The 14,535-nt window shown below is 38.9% G+C and overlaps 1 protein-coding gene across 1 annotated transcript in view; it reads left to right on the forward strand.

The window, feature by feature from the left end:
- LOC104588007 (Tetrapyrrole (Corrin/Porphyrin) Methylase) overlaps positions 1-12,765 on the forward strand; it is a 55,496-nt gene extending 42,731 nt beyond the window's left edge. The window contains exons 7-8 of the mRNA XM_010245796.3: positions 11,880-12,148; positions 12,488-12,765. Of these exons, the coding sequence (XP_010244098.1) occupies positions 11,880-12,112 (233 nt within the window). The 3' untranslated portion in view covers positions 12,113-12,148; positions 12,488-12,765. The remainder of the gene's footprint in view (positions 1-11,879; positions 12,149-12,487) is intronic.
- The last annotated feature ends 1,770 nt before the right edge of the window (positions 12,766-14,535 follow it).

A 14,535-nucleotide genomic window follows, 5' to 3' on the forward strand; every position in this document is an offset into this window, starting at 1 on the left:
TTGTTGTATTTACCAAGTCAGAGTCTTGGACATGCATTGGGTTCTGACTGCCATGTTTGTGTCCATACGACACTGACAAAAGGTCATCTAAAAACAACTTAAGGAAGCTTGTATGATAAACTGGTTATTGAAGGTGACTCCAAAGTAAATATAAGCTGGTTGTTTGATGGAAATATGGCTAAATGGAGTTATAGAATTCTAGTCCTAGATTTTGTCGGGGAGGGTTGGAAGCTTGAGGGGGGAGTTATAGAATTCCTCGTGTCTTTCAGATGTCCCCTTTGCCTAAGTAGATTTGCAAAATTCTTGAACACATGTCGTTCCATCATAAATGACTCATAGTATCTGTCCGGATTCTCTAAGTCATTTAGGATTTCATGCCATATGTATGTATGTCCCCTTAGAGCTGATGTCCTACATGGTCGCTTTGGTTTTCGCGTATTATATGCATCCAACACCAAAGGTACAACACCCATTACCATCATGTCATCGTCTGATGATGACGAATCATCATCGTTCACATGCCTCTTACACCAACGTGTTGCCATGATAATATGTTCCATTGTTATAAACAATATTTACCCTATGATGGCTTCCATAAACAAGAATGAAACATAAAATGAAACAGAAAATAAAGCAATAGAAAGAAACCTAACATGGTCAATACGTAGTTGCCCAAAAATGATCAAATTCATGAGTAAGCATTCTGACATGTAGTTTCCCCAAAATAATGTTCATACAAGTGTTCAATCATGTATTCCAAAACGAAGCCTAACATGGTCCATACAAGTGTTCCAAAAAAGTCACATAGGAAGCATATCAAAAGGTCGAGAAAACCAAACTACTAGTTCCAAAATAACAGTGTGATAGAAGATGTCAATTATAGCTCGGTGGTCTATTCCTGTATATGAGAGCAACAAGCCAAGGTCCCCTAAGATCATATCTCATTGTCATGAAAGATTTGTTCCATTTTGCATATTGGAAGAGTTCCATCGCCTTTAAGTAATAGTAGGATGGGAAATGCAATGTGTCATACATGTCATTAAGAATGCTCATGCATTGTTGTATTTCTACCATCTCTTTCATTTCCTTTTTTGTTTCCATCTTTAGCCTTTCTTTTTTGTCATTTTCTCTTGCTACCTCCCTTTCGTACATCTCTACATCTTGTTCCATTCGTCTTTTCTTTGTCTCCACCCAAGTATGAATGACACGTTCAGTCCATTGAAGGTTCTACCTTTTCCCCTTTTTCGTGTTGCTTGGAGGATCCCCAACTCTTGTATGACGTTCAGTGGTCTCCACTGGGATCTCCTCATCAAGATTAGCGATGTTGGGAGTTGTCAGTGATTCTCTAGTGAATGGGGTTCCACTGTCATTGAGACCAACTACTGGTATAGAACTAGACGGCTGTGGGGACTCAGTAAGATGATCTGGATCCATGTTGGTTAAGTAATCCCTATTTCCAATTGCTTGTGTCCCCTCAAATATGTATTCTAATTCATTCTAGTTTCGATGTCTTTGTCCTAAATTTCTTTGCCCAGTTGTATGTCTGTATGTGTTTATGTATAATCAGTATTTGCATCAATCAACTTTTAAACCATGTCGGGTTTTGTGATTCACTGACCTTGTGATTCACTGACCTTGTGATTATGTGTTTATGTATAATCAGTATTAGCAACCGGAATCTTGGTGATTATTTCTTATTTGTATGCCACCATTTCTCTATTTGTATTCGAGGCCCTTTTTACCGTATATAGTATTTCTCTATTTCTATTAAATATCTTAATTGTGATATATATTTAAAATAATTAAACCCTTCCCATCTTCAACACCAATGAATTTGCACCAGGATTCAACAGGTAGGATTGAACTAACAGATAGGAAAAACAAGATATTTGTATACTTGTCTCAAGTCTCATCTGTAGATAAACACTCAGGGATCTAATGCACAAACATGTGACAAGCAGGATGGATGCAAATACATCAACTAATGATGATTGTAGGATAACCGATCAATCCGCAACATAGACTAATGCGGAAGAAGAGGCATTCATCAAGCTGATGGTTAAGATGGTGATGGACGGGAATAGACCTACATCAAGTTTCAATAGCATAGGGTGGAATTATATTAGTAATCATTTTAATTGAATCCACAACAAGAATTATGTGCATGCGCAATTCAAGATCAAATACGACATACTTAGGAGGTGCCACTAGCGCTACAACAAATTCATAAATCATATTGGGTTTACGGTGGATCCCATCACCAAGATGCTGGTTGCCAATGAAGATATTTGACAAAATTTACAAGGTCAGTGAATCACAAAACCCAACATGGTTTAAAAGTCGATTGATGCAAATACTTGTTATACATAAACACATGAGATGAATTAGAATACATCTTTGAGGGGACACAAGCAGTTGGAAATAGGGATTACTCAGCCAACATGGATCCAAATCATCTTATTGAGTCCCAACAACCGTCTAGTTCTATACCAGTAGTTGATCTCAGTGACAGTGAAACCCCATTCACTGGAGAATCACTGACAACTCCCAACATCGTTGATCTTGATGAGATCCCAGTAGAGACCACTAAACGTCATACAAGAGTTGGGGATCCTCCAAGCAACACGAAAAAGGGAAAATGCAGAACTTTTAGGGGATTGAGCGTGCCATTCATACTTGGGTGGAGACGAAGAAAAGACAAATGGAACAAGATGTAGACATGTACGAAAGGGAGGTAGCAAGAGAAAAGGACAAAGATGAAAGGCTAAGGGAGATGGAAGCAGAAAAGGGAATGAAAGAAATGGCGGAAATACAACAGTGCATGAGCATTCTTAATGACATGTATGACACATTGTATTTCCCATCCTACTATTACTTCAAGGCGATAAAACTCTTCCATGATGCAAAATGGAGGAAATTTTTCATGACAATGGGATCTGATCTTAGGGAACCTTGGCTTGCTGTTCTCATATACGGGAATAAACCACCGAGCTAGAATTGACATTTTCTATCACGCACTGTTATTTTGGAACTAGTAGTTTGGTTTTCTCGTTCTTTTGACATGCTTCTTATGTAACTTTTTTGGAACACTTGAATGGACCATGTTAGGTTTCGTTTTGGAACACACGATTGAACACTTGTATGGAACACTTTTTTGGGGAAACTATTGAGAATGCTTACTCGTGAATTTGATCATTTTTGGGCAACTATATATCGACCATGTTAGGTTTCATTCTATTGCTTTATTTTCTATTTCATTCTTGTTTATGGAAGCCATCATAGGGTAAATATTGTCTATAACAGTGGAACATATCATCATGGTGACACGTTGGCGTAAGAAGCATGTGAATGATGGTGATTCATCATCATCAGACGATGACATGATGGTGATGGGTGTTGTAGTACCTTTGGTGTTGGATGCGTATAATACGTGAAAACCAAAGCAACTTGTAGGACATCAGCTCCAAGGGGACATACATACATATGGCATGAAATCCTAAATGACTTAGAGAATCTAGACAGATGCTATGAGTCATTTAGGATGGAATGACATGTGCTCAAGAATTTTGCAAATCTACTTAGACAAGGGGACATTTGAAAGACACGGGGAATATCACTGTGGAGGAAGCATTGGCATTTTTTCTTATAACAGTGGGCCATAATGATAGAAATCGCTTGATGGTGGAGCGTTTTCAACATTCTTCTTGGACAATTAATACACACTTCAAGAAGGTTGTTATGGCAATATGTCATGTAGGAAGAAAACTAGTGACTCTACCTTCCTTCGACCAGGTTTTGACATATATTAGGGAGTCAGATAGATTTTACCCGATGTTCAAGGTAATTGCAATACTAATCACACTAATGTTCTATTATTGTTTACAATTCCCTAATGAGTTATTTTACACCATTAGGAATGCATTGGTGCCATGGATGGCACACATGCTTCTGCTAGTGTGTCACAGGCTAAGCAAATACCTTATAGGGGTAGGAAGAAGGTCTGCACATCGAATGTCTTAGCAATCTACGACTTTGATATGCTTTTCACCTTTGTATACACGGGTTGGGAAGGATCTGCACATGACTCCAAGATACTTTGAAGCCATGACTAGGCCGAATATTGGGTTTTCAATACCTCCTCCATGTGATTCAAAATAAAATTTTACATACATTACATATTTGCTCCATTTTTCCCCACTGAAATGTAGGAAAATATTTTCTCGTTGATGCTGGCTTTCCCAATGCATCGGGATTCTCAACTCCATATGTTGGAGAGCCGTATCATGTGAGTGAATTTCATGGACATGGTGGTAGGTTTAGATCCAACAAGGATCTTTTTAACCACACCCACTCTTCTTTGCGCAATGTCATTGAGCGGTGTTTCAGGATATTGAAGGGCAAATTTCCAATATTGAAAAGCATGCCATGGCTGCCATGCCAGCCATATATCGTAGCGACATGTTTTATAACATTCAACTCATAAAGAGAGAAGCACGTGAAGATGTAGACATCAATCATTGGGCCAACAAGGGCATGACATCAATTGATGATAGTGATGATCATAGAGCTGGACAACAAGTTGCCAGCTCTTCCACTTCCAATACCGATAATGCTATTAGGGACAATATTGCAAATGCATTATGGGAGCAATATCAAAGGAATCATTGATGACCTAGCTAGTGTTTTACCTTCAATCATTATTGGTTGTCCATGTGTTATTTGTGGCATTTATGTGCATTTACAATCGGATAAACTTTTTGTTTAATATTTATTCAATTGAATATTAATGGACTTGTAGATGATATAGCTAATGTTATTAATCCATACAACATCTATTAATTGTTATTCCTTTTTTTGTGAAATTGTGTTATTTTTAAATTATTACATTTTTTTAGCAATTTACTCTATTTTTTATGTCATTTTACGACATTCTATTCTAGACTTTTTATCAGTTTGTGTTTGTGATTTTTTTATATTTATATATATAAACAAAGTATGAAAATCAGAAAGTTGAATGATTTTCCCATGCAATTTCATTCAATTTTCTGATTTTCATACTTTGTTCTATATTTTTCCATTTCTCTAGAATTTTTCTATATTAATGTAGGAATTTTTCTGTTTTTTCCATGTAATTTTCAGATTTTTTGCCATTTTCCTCATGATTTCCTGAATTTCTTTATTTTTATAGTCTATTCAACAATTGGGACCATAGGATGAAATAGGTGTTTTTTTTCCACCATTGGATGTAAGATAATATAAACATAGTAGAAGCACTGAATAATGGTACAAGTGCTGAAAATATATGTGGAGCATTGGTACCAAACAGAAAACGCTGTTGTTGCTCCAGGAAACGTCCTACCTGGCAGCAACGTTTCCAAACAAAAAAGACACCATTTTCTCAGAAAACGATGCTTCCAACCCACACATATATCCTGCAGCATCGATGCCAAACATATATATTGATTCCTAGAGCACCGATTTTTCTAATGTGGCACTGATGTGTCACCATTCTCTAGAGCAATGACATCGATGCCAAACAGACGCAAAGTGGTCCAAGTGAGTGGCTTAGACTTAAGTAAGTCACGTGACTCTTTAGAAGGTCACATGGTTGAACAGTTGGGAGACTCTATAGACCAGAAGAATGGTCTATCACCATCTTCCTCGAGCTGTTTTGTTGGGTGCTGCAATTTTGGAGTGGCTTCAGCTAGAAATAGCTCGCTGCAATGGGTGCCGGCTAAGGTTTTAAACAGGAATTCACTGGATAGGCGGAATCCCAGATCTATGAAGAGAAGTCTGCTGGAACTTGGGGAAGAAGAAGGGTGGTCTGATGAAGAGACTAGTGAAAACTCAGATGGGAGTGATACAGAAAGTTTGGCAAGCTTAGATCTGCAAGTAAAAGTGAACATGTGGGAAAAGGAAAGCTTCAATACAGAACTTCTGTTCTTAGAAGAGGGCTCGATAAGAGGTGGTGACATCAAAGGGGACTGCGGGAAGTTGATAGTGGCTTCAGGAGATGGGCTTGTTTCACCTCTTTCGGGTGAGGGAGTCATTACTTCGTTGGTACCACTTTTGTGCTTTGATAAAGAACAAAGAGGGCCAGATACAACCCCTGATTTGATGCTGTCTAAGGAATTGGAGAAGTTAAAAACTGATGAGAGTGATTTGATCGGTAGGGGTGTTATTTTGGAATCAAATGGGGAACAACCTAACGAAGTGATGGACAAAGAGCAGGGTTTTGGTGAGCTGGTAGGAGATGTTCATTGCCAGCCAGTCTTTGAGGACCAACTCAGAGACAACCTACAGAGCCTCAGGAGTTTGCCAAAAGAGAATTCTTTGGCAGGAAGCGCTTCCCAACCTGTAGTTCCCTCTGTGGAATCCGGTTTACCCCAGAGTCCTGGTCTCTTAGCTGAGAGGGAAATCTTTCACTCTTCCACTGACCCTGTCCTAGCTTCCACCCATGGTATGGTTGTGACTTTCCATTTTGGTACTAACTCCTTGTCTTTTGTCTCTGTTCCAGACTCCCAACCAGCCATATTGCCACAACCGCATCCTATTGAAAGGGTGAATAATGGAGGGAAAATAGCTTCACAAGAAGAGGAGGTGGGAGAGAAAATTTGGAAGCTGATAGAAACTTTTTTGGAAGAAATGAAAAAGAAAGAAGCTGAAATAAGAAGTTGGGGTAGGATTCTAGAGGATGAGAGTGCAGTTGGAAACGTGCAAACAGAGGGGAGGTAGAGAAAGAGGTGAGTAATGAGGAAGAGGAGGGAGGAGGACCAAATGAAACTAATAAGGACTCGGTTGCACAGTTTGTTGAGAAAATGGATTGTAAAATAAAGGATCCAAATGAGTTGAAGGTATTTTTGAGGAAAGGAAAGGTAGAGAGTAAACCAAGGAAGAGGAAGTTGAGTATCAGAACGGCTAAGCCGAGATGTAAAGAAAATAAGGAGTTCTGTGAGAGAAAGGGCAGAAGAAGAGGGACCAATTGAAAAGAGGATAGGTAAGGGTTTTTTTAGAAAGTGGTGATGAAGATACTCAGTTGGAATGTTAAGGGGTTGGGGGGCTAGGAAAAGGCCTTTAATAAAAGAAGTAATAAGAAGAGAGGATCCAGACTTGGTGTTGATTCGGGAATCTAAGATGATGGAGTTTGATTGGAGATGGGCTAGATCAATGTGGAAGTAGAGGAGCTGATTGGGAAGTTTACTATTTCTATCAAGTTTAGACACAAGGTAGATGGATTTGAGTGCGTATCAACTAATGTGTATGGTCCAACTGGTTATAGAGAAAGAAGTGAACTTTGGGAGGAATTAGGAGGCATTAGAGGAATTAGGACTTTGGGAAGGCCCTTGGTGTTTAGGAAGAAATTTCAATGTCATTAGATTCATAGAGGAGACTAATAGGGTGAGGAGAGGCGATAGCACTAGCATGAGAAGGTTTAACAGCTTCATAAACAATTTTGAGTTGAAAGAGGTTCCTCTGCTGCATGGTCTATTTACTTGGTCCAATCTCCAAGAGAACCCTATATGCTCTAAGTTGGATAGATTTTTATTCATAGTAGTTTAGGAGGAGCACTGGGGGACTATTATTTCTAGAGCATTTCCTAGGGTAACATCAGATCATTGGCCTATTACCTTAATGAGGGAGGATCTTGGTACTAGAGGGCCCACTCCTTTCAAATTTGAGAACATGTGGTTGTCTCACCCTGGTTTTATTGAGTTAATAGAAAATTAGTGGAAATGACACTAACCCAAGTGCTATTTGGGAGGGGATGAAATTTCATTGGAAGTTGAAGGAGTTAAAAAAGGAAGGTTAAGGATTGGTATATTCTATAGTTTGGAAGGATTGAAGAGAGAAAATAGGATGCGATCAATCATATTGAGGAGTTGGATGCCAAAGAAAGGGGATGCACTTTTGATGTGAGAGGCAAACAAGAAAGATGGAAGCTCAGGAAGCAACTATAAGACATCCTATTCAAAGAGGAAGTTAGTTGGAGGCAAAAGTCTAGACATAAGTGGGTGAAAGAAGGTGATAGAAACACCAAATTTTTTCATGCAATGGCCAATGGTAGAAGAAAGGAAAATTTTGATTTCTAAATTGGAGATAGATGGGGTGTCAATATCTCAATAGGATGAGATTGCTAGGGCCTTTGTGGAGCATTTTAAGTCTTTATTTAGAAGGCCTTTAAACCAGAGAATCTGGGTAGAAGGGTTAGATTGGCCATTGTCCGAGGAGAAGATGTGGCTTGAAAGAAGTTTTGAGTTGGAGGAAATAAGGGAAGCAGTTTTTTCAATGGATTGAGCTAAAGCACTAGGACCGGATGGCTTTACCATGGATTTTTACCAAGACTGTTGGGAGATATTAAAGCAGGATATCCTTAAAGTGTTTATTGAATTTTTCTAGGGGGGAGTAATAAATCTGGGGCTGAATTCAACTTTTATTGCTTTGGTCCCAAAGAAAGTGGGAGCAAGTCATCCAAGAGACTTTAGACCCATCAGTTTGGCTAATGGCTTGTATAAAATCATTGCGAAAGTTCTATCTAAAAGAATTAGAGAGGTGCTTCCGGAACTAATCTCACAAAATCAAAGGGCTTTTGTTGGAAATAGGCAGATTGTGGATCAAATTCTAATTGTCGATGAGTGTGTGGAGGATATGCAAAGAACAAGGAGGAAAGGGATTGTGTGCAAGTTGGATTTAGAGAAGGCTTACAATATGGTTGATTGGTCTTTTTCGATGCAAGTGTTGGATTGCTTTGGTTTTGGGGAGAAATGGTGTAATTGGATCTTGAGTTGTATAGAGATTTGTCATTACTCCATCCTAGTAAATGGAAAGGTAGTGGATCACTTCCTAACTATTAGGGGAATTAGACAAGGGGTCCCTCTCTCTCCATTTCTTTTCACCTTGATCGTTGAAGTGTTGGGGAGGCTAATTGAGAAAGTAGATTCAAGAAGTCTTGTGAGGGGACGGAGAGTTGGAAAAGGCAACATTCCTATCACCCACTTACAGTTTGTTGATGATACAATTCTATTCTGTGAGGGGGAGGATGTGAGATGGGCCGAAAACTTGAAGTTGGTGATTCAATTGTTTGAACAAATGTCAAATATGAAGGTGAACTTCGATAAGAGTTGTGTGGTGGGGATAAATATGGAAGAGAGAGCTATATTGGAGATGGCTGAAGCTTTGGGTTGTACGATGTCTCAATGGCCGCTGAACTATTTGGGGATGCCCTTACGGGATAACCTGAGGAAAGAGAGCTTTTGGAGCCATGTAATTGATAGATTTGCTAAGAAGCTGGTCTCTTGGAAAAAGAATTATTTATCTCTAGGTGGTAGAATTACTTTGATGAAGTCTACACTAGCTAGTTTGCCTATGTATTACTTATCGGTTTTTAGGATTCCAATGAAGATAAGTAGGAGTTTGGATAAGTTGATGAGAGACTTCTTGTGGGAACTAGGGGGGAGAGGAAGGATCAAAGGGTAAATTGGGAACTAGTCTCTAGGAGTAGGGCTGACAAAGGGTTAGGTTTAGGTAACATTCGGAGGAAAAATGAAGCCTTGTTGGGGAAATAGCTGCGGAGGTTGGGAGGTGAGAGGGATAAACTATGGATGAGGGATAAACTATGGAAATAGCTGTGACTTTGGCAAGGTCTGTTGGTGCCTCTCCTTGGGAATCTATACATACCATTCTTCCTTCCTTTTTGCAGCACATTAGGTATGACCTTTGCTTTTGGAATTAGGTAAAGTTTTGAGAGCACATTTGGGTGGGTGAGATACCTTTGAAAGACCAATTCCCTTCCTTGTTTTCACTCTCGCGGTTTAAGGGCAAGGTTGTGTCCAGGTTTCTAGTTCCTTCTCAATCTAATTATGGGTTTGATTGGGATCTGGGGCTTAGAAGAGGCTTAAGGGATGTAGAGGTTGAAAATGTCACGAGTCTGGTTCAGATCTTAGACCGGGTGGTGTTGGAACCCTTTGAGAGGGATAAGAGATTGTGGACCCTCACTCCATCTGGAACCTTCTCTTGTGCCTCTTTCTTCAAGTCCCTACGCCTTCATCTAGTCCATTTGCACAAAACTTTCCAATTAAGGATGTTTGGGGTGAGTCTATTCCTCCAAGGATTGGAGCCTTTTGTTGGGAAGCCTTCCTCGAAAGATGTAATACTTGTGACGTACTCCAAAGAAAAAGGCCTTTTTGGTGCTTGTCTCCGAATTGGCGCATTCTTTGCAAGGCTAATGGTGAAAGCTCCTACCACTTATTAGTTTCTTGCCCCTTTGCTACTGATCTTTGGGAATAGTTTCTTTCCTTTTTTAGTTGTAGGTGGACCCCACCACCAAACATTCAAAGTTTGTTTAGCTCCTCATTCTTTGGTTGGCCAAACAAAAGGGGAAGGATAATGTGGAGGTGTGTGAGGGCTGCTGTTTGCTGGACTCTTTGGGAGGAAAGGAACACCAGAATTTTCTCTAAAGTTGAAAGAAGTAAAGAATGCCTTATTGAAGTAGTAATAGTGAGGGTGGTACATTGGCTGAAATCCTTGGACCTGTTTTTTCTGAATAGCTGGCTGGAGGTGGCAAATTCTGCTCCTGCTCGCTCTTTAGTTCGTTTTGTGTGGTCACCACCAGGAAGTGGACTTATAAAGCTAAACTTTGATGGAAGTAGTGAGGGAAATCCAGGTCCATCAGGTGTAGGAGGGGTTTTCAGAGATGAGGATGGGAAGGTGCTTGCTTTGCATTCAGGTTCCATTGGGTTTTGAGACTCTCTCAAAGCTGAGGCCTATGCAGCACTGGAGGGTATAAGGAAGTCTAAGGAACTGAATATACAAAAGTTAGTCATTGAAGGGGACTCAAAGGTCAAAGCTGGTCTATGTTGGTTAAAAGAGGGTCAAGAGAACAGCAAATGCATTTGCTGATGCTTTGGCAAAGCAGGGGGTGGGAAGGGATCAAATGTTTTGGGCTGTTCTGTTACTTTTTCTTTTTTGTTATCTTCCTGGAGAGAGTTAAGCCTGTTTATCTCTCTTTGGAGCAGTGTAACTAAATTCTTTTGATCTAATGAATTCCAGTTATTGATAAGGAGTTATAGAATTGAGATCAGAAGGTTTGAAGGGATATAAAGGCTTGGTTGACAGTTTAGCGAAGCAAGGGATTAACTAAACACCAGCTGTATTAGGCTAAATTGTAAAATCTTGTATTGAGTTGAGATAGCAGGGGGCTATGCTCACAGGTTTGATTTGTCATGAAAAGCTGCAACCTCTTGTCGTACTAATCTTTCTTTAACTTAATAAATTTCTGTTTTCTATTACTGATAAAATATAGCTAGTATGAGAAGTAGCTATTTTGGAATTTGGATAAAACTTGAATGAAAAAAATTTCTATGTATTATTATTTCTATCATTAGTTTTGGAACTTGGAAAGTTCCTAGGAGGCAAATATAGCTGATTTAGAGTGAAACTTGTTCCATCTGCAGGATTATTCAATTCAAAAGATATCCCAGCATTGATACAATATAATCCTTATTACTGTTATTGATAAAAAAATAGTGCTACATTTATCTAAAAATTTAAGTTGGTTTGGTACCATGTTTCCAGATTAGGATGGTCCTTGTTTTTTGCTTTCTGAATTTGCTCCTTCGAAACAAATCCTCTCTCAACTTGAACTAGATCATAAACCTGTAGTTGCATATATCATCAGCCATGTCATCAGCATACACAAGTATCCATTAGATAACTTCCAACATCCAATTTGGATCCATGCCTTGTGCATTGAGAAATTATAATGATGCACTGTTTCCTCCTGTCTTGTTATCTACTCGAATTTTAAGATGCTCATTTTCATGCACTGTTTTTGAATAATACCACATTGTATCAATATTGCTTGTGCCATTGCTTGTTTGCAGCATACAATGAAGATACAACTTGTGTTGGTTTTTCCCGTCTTGGAAGTGAAGATCAGATCATAGTTTCAGGTTCGATGAAAGAGTTGCTCACAGTTGATTTTGGAGCACCTTTGCATTGCCTTGTCATAGTAGGCAAGACCCACCCTGTGGAAGATGAAATGTTGGATTTTTACACTCTTAAAAGAGAGGAGCAAGAGCTGAGAGAGAAAGAATGCTTGACTTGTCTTAAATAGGTTGAATAGAAGGAAAATTTCTCTCTCAACTGACAGGTTAGCTTCGTGACTAATTTCATTTTTATCAAATTTCTTTTCTATTTGCTATTGCTAAAGGTGCATTTGAGTGCACTTTTTCTCCCTGTTCCTTTTTTATGCATTTAGTTAACAAACTTGTCAAAGTAAAAAACATTCCAATAATGATAATTTTGGACTTGTATTTTGTGCTTCAACGTGCTAAATTTGTTCAAGTCTATGCTTGAGTGGCATTCAACCCCCCCCCCCCCCCCCCCCCCAAAAAAAAAAAAAAAAATCAATAAAAATAAAACAATAAAAGGAAATCCAAGAAGCAATTTCTGGGTGATTGTATTATTAATCTAAATTTCCTCTCAACAGGCAACAAGTTGGACACAGCCAAGACAAAGAAAAACACCTCCATAAGTCAACCAGAGCAAGTTGAAGCACATCTAAGGTTTTTCGGCCTTTGACTGGAAATTACGAGTCACTATCACACCTCTAGCTCCATGGAAGGTGCATTTCTTGCTTTAAAGTTTGAAGTTTTAAATTGGCCTTATTCCTCGCACAACTTTGCATGGACGATGTTTGTTTATATCAGCCATTGTAATTTGTAACATGGTTAGTAATTGATTTATTTATGCTATGAAGTTGCACAAGTACTTGGGCTTATTTGATTGGTTGGTATTTATGTTTTTTTGTAGTCTTTCTTGATGGTGATCATGGACCGAGCTAAGCACCTATGCTAAGGGCTCTAGTTCGGGCCCAGGCTTGGCTCAGCCCAAACCCCAGGCCTGAAACGTCAGCTTGGACCGAGTTTATGACTTTAAATGCATTATAAGAGTAAAAAGATAAGAAGACATCTAAATTTTAATTTTTACTGTACTCAAATTAGATTTAAAAGTTAAAAGATTATTCTGATTCAACTTTTATGGCGTGTAAAAAAACATCAAAATCTGAATATATTTTCATGTTTTATGGAAACAATGGTTGTCCAAGTATATTAATTTTTAAATCTAATTTAATACATTTAACCAAGTAAAGGAAAAAAATTAAAATTTAAACCTCCTTTTATCCTTGTAATGTATTTGCCTGGAACGAGACTTGATCTATGACCATGTACGCCAAGGCCCAGACTTGAGCCCTTAGCATAGGGGCTAAGCCCAGCCCGGGCAAGGGCCATGATCATCCCTAACAATCTTTCTTAATTTTTGAGTTGTAACATCAGATGTTATAACCAGTGTTTTCTTAATCTTTCGTAAGGTCCGTTTGATTTGTAGTCGGAATCAGAATCGGAATCGGAATCGAAATCCTCCGGAGTTGGAATCGGAATGGTCGATTCCCATAATCTGTTTGGTTCAGATGGGAATGAGAATTAAAATCAGCAGGAATAGGATTTCATTCCTAGGGGAGGGGCAGGGAATGGTCATTCCCTCAAATGGGGGAATGCCATTTTAGAAGGAATGGGAATGGGATTCCAATTATGCCCAACCAAACAGTTGGAATTAGAATAGCCCATTCCAATTCCAATTCCAGATCCCTATTCCTGCGAACAAAACGGAGCTTTAATTTTCCAACCAGTGTTTTAAAACTGTTGACCCGAATGGTTGGACCATTTGGCCTGGGAACCATTCAGGCAATGGGTTCTGTTTCACCCTAAACCTGTTTTTTGGCAAAAACATTGACATGGTCAGTGACTTGCTGACCTGAATGGTCAAACTGTTGATCCATTTGACCTGGATAACGGTTTTGGCTATTTTTATATTAATTATTTCTTAAAATTTTTATTTTTTTAATTTAACTGGCTGTCCGTTCAAACTGGACGGTCAAACCATTGACCCAAAAACCGGTGGCCAAAGCAGTTTCACTTCTGGGTCAATTTTTAAAACATTCCAAGTTTCCAACAGAGCATTACCAAATGTGCTTTCTCTCTCTCTCTCTGAAGTGCTCGCTCGGCCAAGATATGTGCAGTTCAAGGAAAGATTCGAAGTGAAAATTAGCACTGTATTAAGTATAAATAGCATGGACCAGGCAAGTTTCAAAGTATCGATGCTCAATACTGATTTTTCATGCATTGTGTGAAAACATCGGTACTCCCAGCAGTGAAAGAGATAGAGGAATGATATTAGAGGAACTGATTTTTCACACGTCAACTAATTCGAAAAAGAGAGAGGAAGGGTATTAGTCTTTGGGAATCTATATTAATGCTATCTCGTATTTCATGTATCAAAATTACTTAATTATACAAATTTCATGCAAGGTTTAAAGTATCAATACACATTGGTTAATACGTATCGTTTCGGGAGCTCTGATACAGGGGGTGGAGCCTTAAACCACCCCTGAACCGGTTTTGAAAAAAATAAAAAAAGTACCATTACAGCCCGATACACCCCTATCAAGGTTCAAAGTATCGGAAACGCTATGCGTAT

The sequence above is a fragment of the Nelumbo nucifera genome, chromosome 6 (genome assembly GCF_055504915.1).
Source record: "Nelumbo nucifera cultivar China Antique chromosome 6, China Antique-T2T, whole genome shotgun sequence".
In the NCBI taxonomy this organism is placed as follows: domain Eukaryota; kingdom Viridiplantae; phylum Streptophyta; class Magnoliopsida; order Proteales; family Nelumbonaceae; genus Nelumbo; species Nelumbo nucifera.